This window comes from Lampetra fluviatilis, chromosome 23 (genome assembly GCF_964198595.1).
Source record: "Lampetra fluviatilis chromosome 23, kcLamFluv1.1, whole genome shotgun sequence".
Classification (NCBI taxonomy): domain Eukaryota; kingdom Metazoa; phylum Chordata; class Hyperoartia; order Petromyzontiformes; family Petromyzontidae; genus Lampetra; species Lampetra fluviatilis.
The window spans coordinates 820,908-839,923 of NC_136297.1; the positions used below are offsets into that span (position 1 = coordinate 820,908).

General features: G+C 54.8%; 1 protein-coding gene across 6 annotated transcripts in view; it reads left to right on the forward strand.

The window, feature by feature from the left end:
• The window catches only part of ARFGAP1 (ARF GTPase activating protein 1), a 36,384-nt gene that overhangs the window by 6,512 nt on the left and 10,856 nt on the right, over window positions 1-19,016 (forward strand). For 4 of the 6 annotated variants that reach the window (XM_078866809.1, XM_078866812.1, XM_078866810.1 and 1 more), the window contains exons 6-12: window positions 21-113; window positions 496-607; window positions 1,190-1,246; window positions 9,210-9,242; window positions 10,454-10,474; window positions 14,394-14,450; window positions 16,087-16,146. In XM_078866809.1, the coding sequence (XP_078722935.1) occupies window positions 21-113; window positions 496-607; window positions 1,190-1,246; window positions 9,210-9,242; window positions 10,454-10,474; window positions 14,394-14,450; window positions 16,087-16,146 (433 nt within the window). The remainder of the gene's footprint in view (window positions 1-20; window positions 114-495; window positions 608-1,189; window positions 1,247-9,209; window positions 9,243-10,453; window positions 10,475-14,393; window positions 14,451-16,086; window positions 16,147-19,016) is intronic. The other 2 variants (XM_078866814.1, XM_078866813.1) reach the window with 2 other exon arrangements.

Sequence of the window (19,016 nt, forward strand, 5' to 3'; positions counted from 1 at the left end):
CGGTCTGTCCGGCGCCACAGGAACAGCAGCAGCAGCTCCAAGCAGCAGACGCCCTCCTCCTTCACCACGACCAGCGACTACGAGGACTGGCTCGGTGACGATAGCTACCAGAGGTGCGCCTCCTGGCAAACACCGTCGCTACCATCGGGTTTTGTTATTTTCGTATCGTTCTGTAACTTTCTGACGTTTGTAGATAATCGGATTTATCCTGGGGAACGAATAACCATTCTGATTCTGTTGTCTGTTGCTGTTGTCATTGTTGTTATCGTTTTTTATTATCGTTGTTTTCGGTATTGTCATTGATGTTGTTGTCGTCGTTGTCTTTGTTGTTGTTTACTATGTCATTTGTTGTTATTGTAATTGTTTTCGGTGTCATTGTTGTCGTTGTTGTTGTTTTCGGTGTTGTCATCGTCGTTTGTTGTTTTCGTTGTCATCGTCATCGTTGTTGTCATTGCTGCCGCCACCACCACCACCACCGTGGTTTCCGTGCCTCAGCGGCGGTGGCCACAGCGGCCATGACAGTCGCTACGTCGGCTTCGGCAACACCGTGGAGCCACAGAAGAAGGACGACGACCTCCTCAACAACGCCATGTCCTCCTTCTACTCTGTGAGACCCCCCCCCTCATACACCACCATCAACCCCCCCCCTCAACACCACCATCACCCCCCCCCCCTCAACACCACCATCACCCCCCCCCCCTCAACACCACCATCACCCCCCCCCCCTCAACAACGCCATGTCCTCCTTCTACTCCGTGAGACCCCCCCCTCAACACCACCATGAACCCCCCCCCCCCTCAACACCGCCATGAGCCCCCACCCGCCCCCCCCCCTCCCACTTTTCACCCAGGCAACTGCACAGCAGCTCAGGATGAGTGTGCCTTAGCTAACGTCGACACTAACGATAACACATTCAAGAAGCACCATTCAGAGAAACACAACATGTACTGTATACTATAAAAAAAATGCGATTTTAAATACCTCCCCCCTTCTCCTTGCATCACCTCTTCCACCTCCTACACCTCCTCCTCCACCTCCTCCCCCCTTCCTCCTCCCCCCTTCCTCCTCCTCCCCCCTTCCTCCTCCCCCCCTCCTCCTCACACCTCCTCCCACTCCTCCTCCCCCCACCTCCTCCTCCCCCTCACACCTCCTTCTCCTCCTTCTTGCTTGCTTGCTCTCTCCCCGCCAGGGCTGGAGCAGCTTCGCGGTGGGGGCGAGCAAGATCGCCACCGTGGCCAAGGAAGGGGTGAGTGCCGCTGTGCCCCCCCACCCCCCCACCCCCCTCCCCCTCCCCACCGTACGTAGCCAACCCCTCTACGCCCAACGTAGGTACGGTGCCAGGCGCATGCAGGAGCCACGCGCCTGGCGCCCGGAGACGTTTTAAGAACGCAATTTGAGGATCCATCGAGTGGGACTGTGGCCGGGCTCAGCGGGAATCGGTCAGCTGACTTTGCCCTTCACCATTTCGTACTTTACCCAGGAGCAGTAGCTACAGCTGCTGCCACTGCTGCGTTTATTTCATGGAATTGGCACAAATGAACAGACAAACACACGAGTATCCGGACTGTAAAGCGTTGCTGTATTTACCGTACTGTGCCGACAACATCAATCTCGACGACTCGGCATGGGGTGACGTGCAGTATTTTCATTGTGTAAGTTGAATGTATTGCATAATGTAGCGTGTTTAATATTTCACGCCGAAATCGAGCGTGGCTACCTTGTCACGCGACACGGTGCCGATCGCCGGAGTGGATTACAGCCTGTGGAGCGGTTTTTCCGGACCGCTGGATAACGTTGGAAGCAGCAGCCGGATGATCGCTCGGTGCCGGCTGATGGACGATCGACCGTAATTGTGATTTTGTTTGTAAATGAGACTCATCCCGGTCTGTTGAGTTCCTCGTTTTATCAAAAGAAACCCCCTCCCCTCCTCCTCCCCCCCCACCGCCTTCGGCTCGGACTGTGCCGTCCCTGCCGTGAGCGTCTTCGTTGTTAATCACCGACCCCTCGGTCGTCTTGATGGCGATGCTCCGAGGCCATCCATCGCGGTCAAGAGAAACTTGAGCTGGGGCGCCTTGAATTGTGAATCGTCCCGATTCTCGTGAATCACCGAGTCTCGTTATTCGTTTGTTTCCTCTGAGACTCGTTCATCGTCTAGAGTCTCCTTAATCTTCAAAGAGTCTCATGAATCGGTTGAGCCTCGGTAATGGTCCAAGCCTGCGCGTGTCCCTTCAGTGAGGCTCCGTGAGCGGTCAAAAATGCAGTCGCGCTGCAGCCCTGCGATCTCCTCCCTCCCTCGCTCCCTCGCTCCCTCGCTCCCTCGCTCCCTCGCTCCCTCGCTCCCTCGCTCCCTCCCTCGATCCCTCGCTCGCTCCCTCGCTCCCTCGCTCGCTCCCTCGCTCCCTCCCTCGCTCCCTCGCTCCCTCCCTCGATCCCTCGCTCGCTCCCTCGCTCCCTCCCTCGATCCCTCGCTCGCTCCCTCGCTCCCTCGCTCGATCCCTCGCTCGCTCCCTCGCTCCCTCCCTCCCTCCCTCGCTCCCTCGCTCCCTTCCTCCCTCCCTCGCTCCCTCCCTCGCTCCCTCCCTCGCTCGCTCGTTCCCTCCCTACCTCGCTCCCTCCCTACCTCGCTCCCTCCCTCCCTCGCTCCCTCCCTTCCTCGCTCCCTCGCTCCCTCGCTCGCTCCCTCCCTCGCTCCCTCCCTCCCTCGCTCCCTCGCTCCCTCGCTCCCTCGCTCCCTCCCTCGCTCCCTCGCTCCCTCGCTCGCTCCCTCCCTCCCTCGCTCCCTCCCTCCCTCCCTCCCTCGCTCCCTCGCTCCCTTCCTCCCTCCCTCGCTCCCTCGCTCCCTCGCTCCCTTCCTCCCTCCCTCCCTCCCTCGCTCCCTCGTTCGCTCCCTCACTCCCTCCCAGGCTTTGCAACAAAAACAATCGACGGACCGCCTCCTAGTGCCGCACCCCCCGTGCGTGCTGAATCGCGACGCAGCGTCCGCTGTTGTCCTCTATTTCTACGTCGCCGCGTCTGTGCGACACCCCGCCACCCCCCCCCACACCTTCCGCCGCCAACCCGGCGTGGTTGAAGCGGTCCGCTGCGTGAGGATCGCGACCTTGTTACGGTAGAACCCCTCTTGACGAGCAGCCCCCTTAAGGACTTATCACTTAATGACGGGCCTCCAGAGAGGCCAATGTGTAGTGCAGTGTAGTGTCGTGTATAGTGGTGTAGTGTATGGTGTAGTGTATAGTGGTGTAGTGTATAGTGGTGTAGTGTATAGTAGGCCTCGGTAAGGTAATTTACCCTTTTTACCGGGTAAAAGGATAAAGGTGTCGACATGCCAAGGGATAAGGTAAAGGGTAGGGTAAAGGTAGCTCGGAAGAATTACCCGGTAGGGTAAAGGTAGCGCGAAGTATTACCCGGTAAACACGGTACCTTGTTTACCGCTAAAAGCTCTGTGGCGTAGTCCGTGGCCTCCATTTAACAAGTAATATTTAAAAAACCTTTTTTTTAAACACGCTTTTATTAAATGTACTAGTAATGGCAGAACTCCACGACTCCAGGAAGTGGCCCCGAAGCTTGCCATAACGTAAGGGACCGTGTCGAATTACAGCCAACGTCAGTTGAGTGTGGACAATTAGACCCAAGCCAAAACATAACATATAACAAATTATGTTTATAAATATATATATTTTATGATAGAATATAGTATTGTTATCAGTATGACAAAAGTATACCAAGTTTGCAGTCGATACCACATTAGGAAGTGGGTTAAAATTGAGTTACACGATTGGAGGATACAACAACGACAACAACAATGACAACAACGACAACAAGCGTGTAAAATTGGAATCATCGCGAGTATTCTATATGAATAAAGCGCTCTACCTGTAGCATTTACCGTTATAAACCTTTTCCATGTGATTACCTTGTAATCGGGTAATTCCCTGCTAAAGGGTTAAAGGTAGGGTAGAGTGATTGTATTGTGGTAGGGTAAAGGTAGGCTCGTTGTTTTTACCTTTTAACTTTTACCTTACCTTGCCGAGGCCTAGTGTATAGTGTAGTGTATAGTAGTTTAGTGTATAGTAGTGTAGTGTATAGTGGTTTAGCGTATTGTATAGTAGTGTAGTGTATAGTGGTGTAGTGTATAGTAGTGTAGTATATAGTAGTGTATAATAGTGTAGTATATAGTAGTGTATAGTGTAGTATATAGTAGTGTAGTGTATAGTAGTGTATAGTGTAGTGTAGTGCCTCTGTAATGGGTTCCGGAGACACTTGTAGAGGTAACTTCTTTATTACAATCCAACAGTCCTGATACTCTGTTACAGCCTAGGTACACAGCCTAGGTACACAGCCTAGATACACTACTCTGGCTATGCTCTGGAACTCGCCCTCACAAGGACGTAGAGCCGGGAGTTCCAGAGTCCCACCACTGGCCCTCACAGCGTCCCAGGGTCCTGAGATGGCTGGTCTTGGGTCTTGAGCTACAACTGGCCCTGATCGGCCAGGGAGCTGCCCTTTTATGCCTCGTCCCCAACGAGGGGTGGGGTTGTGTGCGCCCCCAGATATCCCACAGAGCACACACAGCCCCCCCCGGTGGTGGCGCCAAGGGGCTTAACTGGCTGGGTTGTCTGGGATCCCCGCGCCTGGCACCATGGGGCTTAAGCGTCTGGGTTGCCTAGGGTCCCAGAGCCCCCAGCAGCCCCTCCCCTCTTATGTCACTACATTACCCTCCTCTATGTAGCCTCCAGCCATCCCGGCTGTCAATAATTAGAATGTTTAAATTAACGAAAGGGAAGAAAAAAAAATACGCGAGCCTCAACAGGAAAAGAAAATAAAACAAGAAAGCAACCATAAATACCCTAACCAACCTGTACAACTTTACACTATATACAAGCGTCAATCAACAAAAAGGTGAAGCAATGACACGTGAACAAACGACCCTCGGCACACCTAGCCCTCCTCGGGATCCGCAGCAATGCCCGACTTGCCAATGATATGGCTGAGACATCGTACAGATCCCTGCAAGAGATGGCACCTCCACGGTCTGAACTGCGCGAACCGCATCCCCGTGGTCTCCCGCGCTCGCACAACCCAGCAGCCCTCTCTTGAAGGCCAACCCGGACATCTCATGCCACTCGGCATCACACCCCGCCTTTCCGACGCTCACGCGTCGGCCGTATCGGGGGAACTTCAACCCAGTCTCTCTCCAAGACTCGCGTCGCAGCATATAGCTGTACCGACCGAGCTGAGATGACCCATCGTTAACTCACTGCACAACATGCACCCTAACAACTGAGGGATACAGTCCCAACGTAACGGGACAACTACACCTGAACACTACGCATCTCCAGCCCACTGTTTCAACGCGCCTCCGAGTGTCTCAATCTCCGGGCCGTCAGGGCGAGCCTACAGCTCCAGACGCACCACGGAGGGTCTCAACCTCTGGGCCGTCAGGTCAAGCTGTCGGCCATTGCATGACGGGACCACACTCTCCGAGCCATGTGAGCGCACGAACCACTAGGCTAGACATGCCACGGAGTGTTTCAATCTCCAGGCTGTCAGGTCAAGCCGTCAGCCATAGCATGACGGGACCACACTCTCCGAGCCATGTGAGCGCACGGCCCACTAGGCTAGACATGCCACGGAGTGTTTCAATCTCCAGGCTGTCAGGTCAAGCCGTCGGCCATTGCATGACGGGACCACACTCTCCGAGCCATGGGAGCGCACAGCCCACTAGGCTAGACATGCCACGGAGTGTCTCTATCTCCGGGCTGTCAGGTCAAGCCGTCAGCCATAGCATGACGGGACCACAACTCTCATGTTAGACACGCAACACCCGCTGGGCCATCCTGGTCAGGATCTGCACCCCAAGATATTTGAGAGCCAGCACGACAATTCCAAATCCCTGGCAGCATGTCACCATCTCAAGATAAATGCCCCATACAGTCTATACATCGTTAACAATGACAGCACAAGCTATACATTTACAATCACGAACAAAGCTCCATACAAACTATACATTGTTAACAATCATAAGCAAAGTTTCGCACACACATTGACAACACTAACGAGCGAAGCTCCACACAGTTTACCCAACAACAATCACGACTCCCCAACGACAACGAAGAAAATGTCAACAAAAATCATTAACCCGGAGCGCGTAAATGGACGAAGTGTCAGGGGCCTGGTCTACCGACCTCCAACCTTTGGCCAGAGCAAAGGCGACGACCAGCGTGTCGATCGATGTGCCGGCCCCGGCGCCGGTTACAGTAAGAATGGCGCCCTCACTGTCCGGTCGCAGCGCTGATGACGCGGTATGCTAGGTTGAAGCCAGCTGTCGTCCGGCGGTGAAGGTCGCAGCGCTGATGATGCGGCGTTGTTTGGTTGGACCACGCTGGGCCCAGAAGTGACGTTGCTCCCAGCGGTCATTGCTCCCCCGGCGGAAGTGACGACACACCCGGAAGTATCCCCCACATTTGTGGCGGGAATGCCGGTGGCGGGAACGGCGGTGGCGGGCTCGGGCGAGCGCTGCGCCTCTTCTCTCCCTCCCGCCATCGCATGTGAGCGCCGCATCTCGCCCAGGAGGGAGGCGGTCGCGCAGAGCAGCTCTGTGAGGCGAAGCAGCGCCTCCTCCATCCCTGCTCCCGACGCTGGAGAGGGGACGGTTGGCGGAGCAGACAGCTGCTCAGCCGGCGGTATGGCATCGCTGTCGGCCGGCGGTGCGGCGTCGCCGTCGGCCGGCGGTGCGGCGTCGCCGTCGGCCGGCGGTGCGGTGTCGCCGTCGGCCGGCGGTGCGGCGTCATTGCCGGCCGGCGGTGCGGCCCAACGTGTTCGCTTACCGACCATTCCCCTGTTAACGACGGGCTGTTGTAGGTCGAGTAAAATATTTTATTAATGCATTTATTAACCGTGTTTATTTTAACATCATGTGTTTATGTTGTTATTAATATCCACCGTTTAAATATTATAAAGTACGTTATAATCGGTCTCCTGGAACCAATCACCGTCTCTGAGCTAACTAACGAAACTATTTTGGAGGGGAGTAGAGTGAGATGAGAGGGGAGAGGTAGGAGAGTGCGTGGAGGGGACTGGAGTGAGATGAGAGGGGAGAGGTAGGAGAGTGCGTGGAGGGGAGTAGAGTGAGATGAGAGGGGAGAGGTAGGAGAGTGCGTGGAGTGGAGTGAGATGAGAGGGGAGAGGGTAGGCAGGGGTAGTAAGTAGATGGAGGGATGGATCTTGAAGACTGCGAGTGCGATTTTGACCACATCCGGAAGAATGCGACGGGTTTAGCCATCGTCACCACACCGTTTGAATCGTCGCGCGTGGGCAACGTGAGAGGCATTGCGCCGCACTGCTGCCGAGATGGCAAGTCGGCGGTTTTATTTTCTCCCTCTGCCGACAGCGAAATCCGACGCCGCGAGATTAAAGTTTAACACGGAATCACGTAGCCCTTAAAAACTTAATACCCATGCGCGCCCGCGACACAAAGACAAAGATCCCCCCCCACCGTGTAGCCTTTAACAGACTGTCGGGGCAAGTGCTGTTAGCGAGTAGCAGCACCTATGAAGGCCGGTTCAGATAATCTGTAGAGGTGATCTCACGTGGATTTGGGATTAACCGGAGGAAGATATTTGTCTGGTTAAGCAACTTGTAAATAAACATTTCCAAGAATAACAACGTATCGCTGTTTTATGATTATCAATTTGGGCACGAGCTATTAACTTGGGGCAAAATGTCAGTGCGCGCGGTTAATCCGCAAATCGGATATATAACCGCACGCAGATAATTATTCCACTCCATGTGAGCATTTCCTTCGACACGGATTGGCCTCGGCTGTTAGACTCACTTAACCCCGCAGGCGTCGAGATCAGAATCCGAGTCGGAATCTATAAAGCTCTTAATCGCAGACATCAGTTATGGGCCATGTAACCTCCTGGCTCTGTCAGCGAGTGGACTAATCGGCCGCCTGTCTCCATGTGTGCGGGGAGGGGGGGATCGAGCGTTGCCCCCTCGCTCGCAAAGGCATCCGGTTGTCTTCCGGGCTCTCGGGGCTTCCTCCTCCTCCCGCCACGTATGAACGCGCAATAGGCGACTGAAAACTTCTCAAGTTTTATAATAATGATAAGAATAATTCAAAAACAGAACCCAGTGGGCCAAACGCCCACACTGAAGAGTGAAGACCAGTTTATAGGAGTTGGGTTTTCAAAGCAGACTTAAATCTATCTACCAATTCCGATCGCCCTGATTTCAAGTGGCAAGGCGTCCCGTAGTTTGTGGTGCCACGCTGACAACAGCGCTGATCGCCAAAAGAGCGCAGCCTGGAGACCTGTGGGAGTGCTGAGTTGTTGAAGATCAGAAGAACTTAAGGACCTTGATTGTATATATATCAATGTATTAGTTGCTGCAAGTAACGTGGGTGGTGAGCCATTTTAAAGACTTATAGGTGAATATCAGTGCCTTAAAATCTACTCGGAGTTTGACCGGTAGCCAGCGAAGAGATAAGAGGCCGGGGGGTGGGGGGGGGTGACCCCCTCCTCCGAGACGAAGAGGTCCCGCCACTTGGCTGTTTGTGCCCCCTGGGTAAGAAAAAAGTCAGAATGAGGAAGCTGGCTTGGCTGGCTTGGCTGGCTTGGCTGGCTTGGCTGGCTTGGCTGGCTTGGCTGGCTTGGCTGGCTTGGCTGGCTGGCGTGTAAAGTTGACCACCGGCGCTGTTGAAGCGGCCAGCCACCCCGCTGAGACACGGGGGTGGCTAACGTCAGTCCGGAGGGTGAAGTTCAGCGCCCGGACCGCTGCACACCGTCCTTCGCCATCCACGCCGCACTTGACTGGCATGGTGAAGTATGGTCAAACAACCCCCCCCGCCCCCCGACACATTGATCGAAGTCGGTGGTGGGTGATGGATGCTGTCATCTAGCAGTGAATGGACAAGAGGGCTGACGCTGGCGCTGGCGCTGACGCTGGCGCTGGCGCTGACGCTGGCGCTGGCGCTGACGCTGGCGCTGACGCTGGCGCTGACGCTGGCGCTGGCGCTGACGCTGGCGCTGACGCTGGCGCTGGCGCTGACGCTGGCGCTGGCGCTGACGCTAACGCTGGCGCTGGCGCTGACGCTGGCGCTGGCGCTGGCGCTGTGCGTGACGACGCGTTTGCGACGCTCCGGGTTGTGACTTTATTTTGTTGTCTCTCCTCACCCCCCCTCCTCCTCTTCGTCCGCACGCTCCACACAGGCCGCTAAGCTGGGATCCCAGGCATCTCAAAAGGTACTCCGCCCCGAGCACTCCGCGCAAGCGCGCGTGTGTGTGCCTCCTCTGGGTCGACTCGGCCTCAAATGGGTACCTGGTGCGGTGTGTGGTAGACATCGCCACTGTGGGAGACAACGGCGGCCGTACGGGCGTGGCCGCTGGCCACCCACCCCCTCGTGTGCCACAGTGGCGGCATCCGTAGGCGGCGCCGCCGCTGCTGCCGCTACTCGCTACTAACAGCACCCACCCCAACAGTCTGTTACGGCGGGGGGGGCGGTCGAACAAAGACGTCACGACTGCATCGCGCGCGCTTCTGCGGCCGTCTGGAACGCCTCTGCCTGCCGATATTTGGAAGCCACTCGGAGCTCTGCGGAGATTTACATTGCCATCGACATTGACAAACTCATTTCTCTAAAACTGATGTTTGTGTCTAGTTTGTGATCCCCCCCCTCCCCCCGTAGCTCCCATGAGCACAGTTGGATATGTACAGTGCGAAAGAAGTTCAAAAGAGTACACACTACACATAGACTAACACTGCCCATAGACTCAACACTGCCCATAGACTCAACACTGCCCATAGACTAACACTGCCCATAGACTCAACACTGCCCATAGACTCAACACTGCCCAACGACTCAACACTACCCATAGACTCAACACTGCCCATAGACTCAACACTGCCCATAGACTCAACACTACCCATAGACTAACACTACCCATAGACTCAACACTGCCCATAGACTCAACACTGCCCATAGACGAACACTGCCCATAGACTCAACACTGCCCATAGACTCAACACTGCCCATAGACTCAACACTGCCCATAGACTCAACACTACCCATAGACTAACACTACCCATAGACTCAACACTGCCCATAGACTAACACTGCCCATAGACTCAACACTGCCCATAGACTCAACACTGCCCATAGACTCAACACTGCACCTTCGATTAGCGCGGTTGGCTACGTGCAGTGCGAAAGTTAAACAACACATACAAAGACAAACAAAGATAAAGCTCCACTGTGTAGCCTAAACAGACTGTTGGGGCAAGTGCTGTTAGTGACTAGCACCCATGTTGTTGTGTCGCCGCGCTTGCCGGAGATACAACGCAACAACAACTGCAGCAGTTGTTGTTGTTGTTGTTTGTGTCACCGGCGCTTGCCGGCGTTGTTTAACGGTGACCGTGTGCAACCCGCCCCCCGCACGCTCTCACCGGACGGCAGCTGTGGGGCAACAAGGATCCGGTAACACGACACGCACACATACACACATACACACACATACATACACACACATACACACACACATACACACACATACACACACACATACACACACACAACAACAACCGCCATTCGCCACTAAGTGGCGGTGACGTCACCACGATGCTTGTGCTTGTGCCAGGCCAAGTGCACCTTGAGGCCACGTGAAGTGTCGAACGCCCGCTGGCAGGAGGTCACGGGGCAGACCCAGGTGCCACGGGTCGACTGACCGAGATGACCGAGATGATTTGCTGATCCACCACCTGTGCCCCCTACTGTACCAACTTGCTGTGCTTTAGCCACCCGGCGCTCCGCTCGTTGTTGTGAGCGTCGCTCCTCCGCCCTCCGTTGTTGTTGGAGGGCGACTGCCTCCAACTGCCCAGTAGCGTCCTTCACGAGCCTCCTCCACAGAGGCCGATCTTGACACCGCTGGTACCAGTCATCGGCAAGTCCACTCTTGGTGGCTGGGCATGCGGGCTACATGACCCAGCCAACGCAGCCTTGCCTGCCGGAGGAGCTCACCGATGGGACTTTGCCCAGATCTTTCAAGGATTTGTGAACTCCTCACAATCCAGCCTGGTTAAATCCAGGATGGATCGTAGGCAGGCCAGCCTAAATGTTTCCAACCGGCGAAGATGCTCCATTAGGGGGGTCCACGTTTCGCAAGCATAGAGAAGGGAGGGAATGACTGGCCGAGAAGACCTGAAGCTTCGTGCGGAGTGACAGACCAGGTAGCTTCCACACGACATTACACAACCGATGAAAAGATATTGCCGCTCGACTGATTCGGAGTGAGACCTCTGCTGTTAAACTGGAGCCGGTCATAAGCACACTGCCCAGGTATGGGAAACTCTCCACTCCACTACTGCCCCATCACCGATTGTGAGTTGTGGGGGTGGAGTGTCCAATGGTACAAAATACCCAGGCAGGTGCTTAGTTTTGGTGGGGCTGATGGTAAGGCCCCACCTCTTAGTGGCATGCTCCAGTCTCAGCAGCAGCGTCTCCAACTCCTCCTCTGAATGAGCAGCTATAACCAAATCATCTGCATACATAATGTGGTTGACCAATCGCACCCGGGCATCGATCAGCCTCCCATTATATCTCTACCAAATGGAAATTCCCCCGGTACAGCTATTGAAGGCTTCACGAACTACGTGGTCAAAATAGATGTTAAATAATGTGGGATACAGAGGACATCCCTGTCGCACCCCAAGGTGTACAGGGAAAGGCTCTGACTCCCGGCCACGTAGTTTTACCCGGGCCCGCTCACCATCATGAAGGTCCTTAATGATTGTGAGCAGAGGGTCAGGGACTCTGAAAGCACGAAGAACAACCCAGAGCCCAGGCCTACTGATGGTGTAATAGGCCTTGACCAGGTCAATAAAGCAGAGATGTAGGTCCTGTTGGAATTCCCTATACCTCTGCTGTAGCAGACGGACAGAACATATGGCATCTGAGCAGGACCGCCCTTTCGTGAAACCGCATTGGGGCTCCGCAAGCCTCTCCTCAGCGTGCATAGCAAGACAATGTTGAATAATCCTTGCCAGGACCTTTCCCGTCACACACACACACATACACACACACACACATACACACATACATACACATATACACACACACACATACACACACATACACACACACACACAAAAAGACAAAGATCATAGGTGCTCGCTGTGAGCGTGTAGCCTGAACAGACTGTTGGGGCAAGTGCTGTTAGCAAGCACCTGTGAAGGCCTGCACGGCACACGAGGGGGTGGGTGGCCAGCATCACGCCCGATCGCCTTTGTCTCCCCAGTACGATATTAACACACCACACCATGTACTAATTTGAGGCTGAGTCGACCTAGGGGAGGCCCAGGACCGGTGCAGATAATCGTCACTGGTGTTGGCCGTGAGTGAGAATTGAACCCGGATTGCCGGGTTCATAGCGCAGCGTGCTAACCGCTACACTACCGCTCCCCATCTCTCGTGTAAATAGGGCCTTTACATTAATCGTAAGAATAATACAAATCCATTCAATATACTGTCTTTGGTAAATATAAATAAAACGCTTATTTTCTTTGGTCACAAGGGTAGGCGGGCAGGTAGAGAGCGAGGGAGTGGAGGGGAAAGAGACAGAGAGAGGAGAGAGAGACGGAGAGATGGTAGAGAAAGAGACAGAGACGGAGAGATAGGAGAGAGAGGGTTGTGTGAAATTCCACTCTTAACGACACACATTGTGGGCCCCCGTCGAAGCCGCAGTGAGGCGGGGGGGGGGTCGCAGGGGGTCGCCCGTCACGTGCCGTCTCTGACTCTCGGACCTCGCGGGTGCGGTTCACAGCGTGGTGTTTCATTTAGAGAGGCGCAGCAGCAGCAGCAGCGCTGTTGTTTTTAACAGGCGTAATTACTCACCGCGGGGAACCGTAGCGACACGACCTTCACCCCTCTACGAGAGCTGAATAACGTCGGGCCGAAATCATGATCCCAGCCAGATAAATACAGGGACTCCTCTACTTACGAACGAGGTGGGTTCCAGAGGTCTGTTCGTAAGTCGATTTGTTTGTAAGTCCAACTTTACTCCTGTCGAATCCAAACGTGTTGTACGGCGTGTACACTAAACACGGGGAATGGCTTTAAAAGTTGCATAATCTCCTGTAGATGTAGATGCCACTGGTTCTTCATGTTCTGTAGATGTAGATGCCACTGGTTCTTCACGTTCTGTAGATGCCACTGATTCTTCACGTTCTGCAGATATACATGCCATTTGTTCTTCACCTTCTGTAGATGCCACTGGTTCTTCACGTTCTGTAGATGCCACTGGTTCTTCATATTCTGTAGATGTATATGCCACTGGTTCTTCAAGTTCTGTATATGAGATGCCACTGGTTTTTCATGTTCTGCAGATGTATATTCCACTGGGTATTCACCTTCTGTAGATGTAGATGCCACTGATTCTTCATGTTTTGTGGATGTAAATGCCACTGGTTCTTCACGTTCTGTAGATGCCACTGGTTCTTCCCATTCTGTAGATGTAGATGCCACTGGTTCTTCATGTTCTGCAGATGTAGATGTCACTGGTTCATGTTCTGTAGCTGTCGATGCCACTGGTTCTTCATGTTCTGCAGATGTAGATGCCACTGGTTCTTCATGTTCTCCAGATGTAGATGCCACTGGTTCTTCATGTTCTGCAGATGTAGATGCCACTGGTTCTTCATGTTCTGCAGATGTAGATGCCACTGGTTCTTTACGTTCTGTAGGTGTAGATGCCACTGGTTCTTCATGGTCCGCAGATGTAGATGCCACTGGTTCTTCACGCTCTGTAGCTGTAGATGCCACTGGTTCTTCACGTTCTGCAGATGTAGATGCCACCACCGCCATCTAATGCGCAGTGGTTGAACTTACGACTCTCGGTCCAAACAGTGAACAGACATACGGGACAGGCTTGTTCGTTTCTCTGAAAGTCGAATGTTCGTAAACAAAGGAGTCTGTTAAGTCGACCATTCGTAAGTAGAGTGTGTTAAGTCGAGTATTCGTTAGTAGCGGAGTATGTTATTTAAAATGGTCGTAAGTAGAGGAATATGTTAAGTCAAATGTGCGTAAGTAGAGGAGTCGCTGTATTCCCCTACCTGTCACCGCCGTGTGTATCTACCCGAGCCGCTCCATCTGAACGTGACACCCCCCCCCGACCCTTCCCTCGCTCTACGCTTCCGCGCTTAACTGGGTCCACGCGATTCATCGCACGCCGATGGTTCTCGTCGAAGCCCCATGACCTTTGGCCTCTCGCTCCGGTATCATCGGCGGCTGACGCGTTACCGCAAGTACGTCCAGAAGGCAGGTGGTTGACCAATAAATCCTCCCTCTCCTCCCTCCTTCCCACCCTTCCTCTCCTCCCTCTCCTCGCCTCCCCCCCATCCCACAGGCATCTGAGCTAAGCCAGACGATGAGTGATAACATCATCAAGCCTGCGACAGACAAGGTGACTGTGTGGTGGGATGTTAACTCCCTCGCCACGTCTACAGGAGGCCGTGGGGTTCGATCCCAACCCTGTCACCTGCTGCTGTGTATTTGGAGTTTGTGTGTTTTCTTTCTCTCCCCGTAGTCGCGTGGATTTTTGCCCGGGACCTCCGGTTTTTCCCTTTCACATTGAGAACCACCTTCACGCGTTTAAGATTATTTGGCCGCTAAATATTTCCACACGATGATGATAAGCCACTTCGCCGAGCTATTGTTTGTGATGGTGGCCAGGTGTCGCCCGGTAAAAGTAATTAAAATAAGAAAAAGGTGAACTCGGCCGAGGGGTGGCGACCCACTCGGCGGTCGCGAGCAGCAGCGTCGTCGCGTAGACCCAGGGGGGCGACGGCGCACGGCCGCAGAGCGTGGCGGTCGCGCTGCAGGCCTCGCCCGCGCCGACCATCCCCAACGGGGGGCGAAGCTTGCTCACGCGACTGTCACATCGCTTTTGCCGAGGGCAACGCTCAAAACGGCCGCCTGTAAAAGCGATTTGCTGTTTGGAGGCTCCGTGGTTTCATTTTAAAACACGGCGGGGTGTGTGCGTGCGTTCGTTCACTTCGGCGGTGCAAGGCATCATGGGGGCTTCCCATGATGCCTTGCGGCCAAAACACCCGTCACCTTGGCATGTGTCCCGTACCGTTCGACATGCGCAAGTCGGCGTGCGTGCATGCATGCATGTGCGGGCCCGCACGTGTTAGTGAGCACCTATTAAGGCCGCACACAATCCACGAGAAGGGTGGTGGTGTGGCTTATAGCGTGTCTGGCTGCCTCCATCTCTCCCCAGCGCTGATGATTTAAACACCGCTCCAGCATCTGGGTTAAAGCTGAATTGACCTAAATGGGAGGCCCAGGACGGGTTGATTATATATATATATATATAATTGCCTCTCGCCACTGATGCAAGCCGTGCCTGAGAATTGACCTCCAGATGCCTGGTTCGTAGCGCACTGGCAATAGGTGGCTAGGAGATGTTAACTATCTCGCCTGGTATACAGGATATCGTGGGTTTAACCTCGACCCTGACGCCTGCTGTATATTTGGAGTTTGTGTGTCTCTCATCATCATCACCGTGGCTAGGAGATGTTAACTACCTCGCCTGGTCTACAGGAGGTCGTGGGTTTGATCCCGACCCTGACGCCTGCTGTATGATTGGAGCTTGCATGTCGCTCTCTCTCTCCCCGTGGTCACGTGGATTGTTCTCCGGGCCCTCCGGTTTTTCTCTTTCACATTTAGAATCAACGTCAGGCGCGTTTAGAGAGTATTTGGCCACTAAATTTACATGCGACGACGACAATGATGATGATGATGATGATGGTTGGGGTTAAGCCAATTTCGTTGAGCAATGGTCCAGGGTCGCTTCTGAAAACGAACCACACAGCTGCTCAGTGGTGGGGCCTTACCGGGTAAAAAAAGAAATAGTTTACAGTTTCGATGCTCACCAACAGCACTTGCCGCGATAGCCTTGTCAAAGGCTACACGGCGGGGGAGCGTCTTTGTGTGCTTGTGTTTTTGCATGTTTTGTGTGCGCGTGTCTTTTTGTGTGTTTGTCTTTGTGTGTCGTGTGTGCTGTTGCATGACGGCCACGTGCATGTATACTGTAGGTTAAGGACGGCAAGATTCTGGACGACGTGTCGTCGTCGGTCTCACACCTGGCCACCAAGGTATCCGGGAGGGCGGCGCGCGGTCGGTCACGAGCACCCACGTCGGCTCCCCCACCCCCCCCTCCCCCCCCCCCCGAACGAAAGCCGTGGACGCTTAAACCCCCCGAGACCCACTAAAACTAACCAGCGCCGTCTCCGCGCCCGAGTCTTGCGTCCGTACAACCGGTACGGTTACGGCAGTCCCTCGGTCAACGGTTTTTATTTCTTAATCCGTCCGACGAGGCCCGCTGTAACCTGTCGCTCGAAATGTGCGGAGAAATTCACCACGAGTCTGCAAGAGTAGCCATGGTCCATTATGGGATAAACAAAGAACAGGAAACGTAATGTCAACTGAAGCCAAGCCCGAGGTCTAAACGCCCGTGAACGGGGGAGCCGCCGATTGGCTGTGAGGGCTTAGCAGCCCACACTTAACGAGCGGCTCTGATTGGCTGGAATTGGCGCCACCGCTGGCGTTGCGTGAACGTGTCGCCAGCGGTCGGAATGTTAACGGCGGTCGAAAACCATGGTTGGTGGGCGGGCGGGGTCATGACGGGGAGGAGAAACGTTAACCGATGATGTTACCGTCAACCGAGGGACTACTTTATCCTGCGTGACCGACCGATAATTTCTCAAATACTGACCGATACCCTAAAAATTACTAACCGAAAACTCCTGAACCATTAACCGCAACCCCGTAACCCCACCGTGAACACGTTAAACACGTTGCCTTGCGAAAACTATCACCCACGCCTCTCCAAGCAATTTGGTTAATCGTCACGGTTCGGCGTTGCGATTATATTTTGTAATTTAATTGTTTACCGACTCGTTAGTATGGTTCCCTCGCTCAGTTCCCGTCTTGGGTAATTTTAATTATCCCCCGCCACGCACCTCCGATGTAGCACGGTTGGCTACGTGGTGCCAAAGAAGTTCGACATACAAAGACAAAGCCCCCACCCCCGTGTAGTCTTAACAGACTGTTGGGGCAAGTGCTGTTAGCGAGCAGCACCTACGAAGGCCGGCACGGCACACGAGTGGGTGGTGGGTGGCCAGCACCACGCCCGGCTGCCTTTGCCTTCCTAGTGACGATGGTTTACACACCGCACCAGGTACTCAATTGAGGCTGAGTCGACCTAGGGGAGGCCTAGGACCGATTCAGATAATCGTCACCGGTGTTGGTAGCCGTGAGCGGGAATCGAACTCGGCTCGCTGGGTTCGGAACACAGCACACAGTGCTAACCGCTACACCACCGCTCCCTCTAACATACGTACGCACACACACACACACACGTGCCGACTTTGCACTTGAACGAAGCAGTGCGAGGTTAGCCTCCCGAACCAGGAGCGGTGCGCTCTTGCCTCCCGAACCAGGAGCTCGTGAAACGGGGAAGGGGGCTCTCGCCTCCATGCTCAGTGCTGCTCCCAATCCAGTCCCCGTCACCTCGAGAAAGGCCTCGCAGCGAGGCTCGCCCCTCGTTGTGTTGAGTGATCACAGTCGCCGGACGCGACGCGCATCCCCGGGGTGGTCTACGCAAGAGCGCGAAGCAGCCAGGCATTCTGAGCACTCCGATGAGTCATGATGATGGACCTTGACCCGAGACTCCGACCATTAGTTGTATTTCCTTGACGAACGTGTCGACATGGGTGACAATAGCAGGTGGTGAACAGCTTCACCCGCTCATTGAGGCGATCTACAATTTTTCATTTGACCAGCTAAGGCCCCACAACTGAGCTATGCAGCTCTTTGTGACGCTGACCATCACAGGTTATAGCGCAACGAAGGTGGCTCATCATCAGCATCATCATCACGTGGAAATGTATCGCAGCCATATACTCTAAACGCGTGACGTTGATTCTAAATGTGGGTGGGAAAAACCGGAGCGCCAGGAGAAAAATCCACGCGACCACGAAGAGAGAGACACGAAAACTACAGCTATACAGAGCAGGTGTCAAGGTCTGGATCGTACCCACGACCTCCTGCATACCAGGCGAGGTAGTTGACATCTCCTAGCCACCGTGGCTGCGCCCTAAGTGGGGAGGTGGGAGGGAGGTGGAGGTCCTGGCAGGGGGTCCACATGGGGAGGGAGTGAGGCGGGGAGTGAGAGAGGCAGGGAGTGGGAGTGGCGGGGAGTGAGAGGAGAGGCGGGGAGTGAGAGAGGCAGGGAGAGAGGCAGGGAGTGAGAGGAGAGGCAGGGAGTGAGAGAGGCAGGGAGTGAGAGAGGCAGGGAGTGAGAGAGGCAGGGAGTGAGAGGCGGGGAGTGAGAGGAGAGGCGGGGAGTGAGAGAGGCAGGGAGTGAGAGGAGAGGCAGGGAGTGAGAGAGGCAGGGAGTGAGAGGAGAGGCCGGGAGTGAGAGAGGCAGGGAGTGAGAGAGGCAGGGAGTGGGAGAGGCAGGAAGTGAGAGGAGAGGCAGGGAGTGAGAGAGGCAGGGAGTGGGAGGAGAGGCAGGGAGTGAGAGGAGAGGCAGGGAGTGAGAGATGTGGGGATTGGGAGAGGTGGGGAGTGAGAGAGGCGGGGAGTGAGAGAGGCGGGGAGTGAGAGAGGCGGGGAGTGAGAGAGGCGGGGAGTGAGAGAGGCGGGGAGTGAGAGAGGCGGGGAGTGAGAGAGGCGGGGAGTGAGAGAGGCAGGTAGTGAGAGAGAGGGGGAGTGAGTTGTGAGGAGCCCGCTGTGTCCTGCAAGCACGGCGGGTGAACGCAAAGCAGCGATGAGAGGAAACAGTCTGGTAGGTGGTGGGGGGGAGGGGGTGGCTTTTGACATCGGCGAAGGCATCAGCGGGGGGGCGGGGGGGGGCGGGGGCGTGAAATTCCCGGGTAGCCACGACCTTTTTTTTGCAGAAAAACAGCCAACCACAACAGCCAACCACAACAGCCAACCACAACAGCCAACCACAACAGCC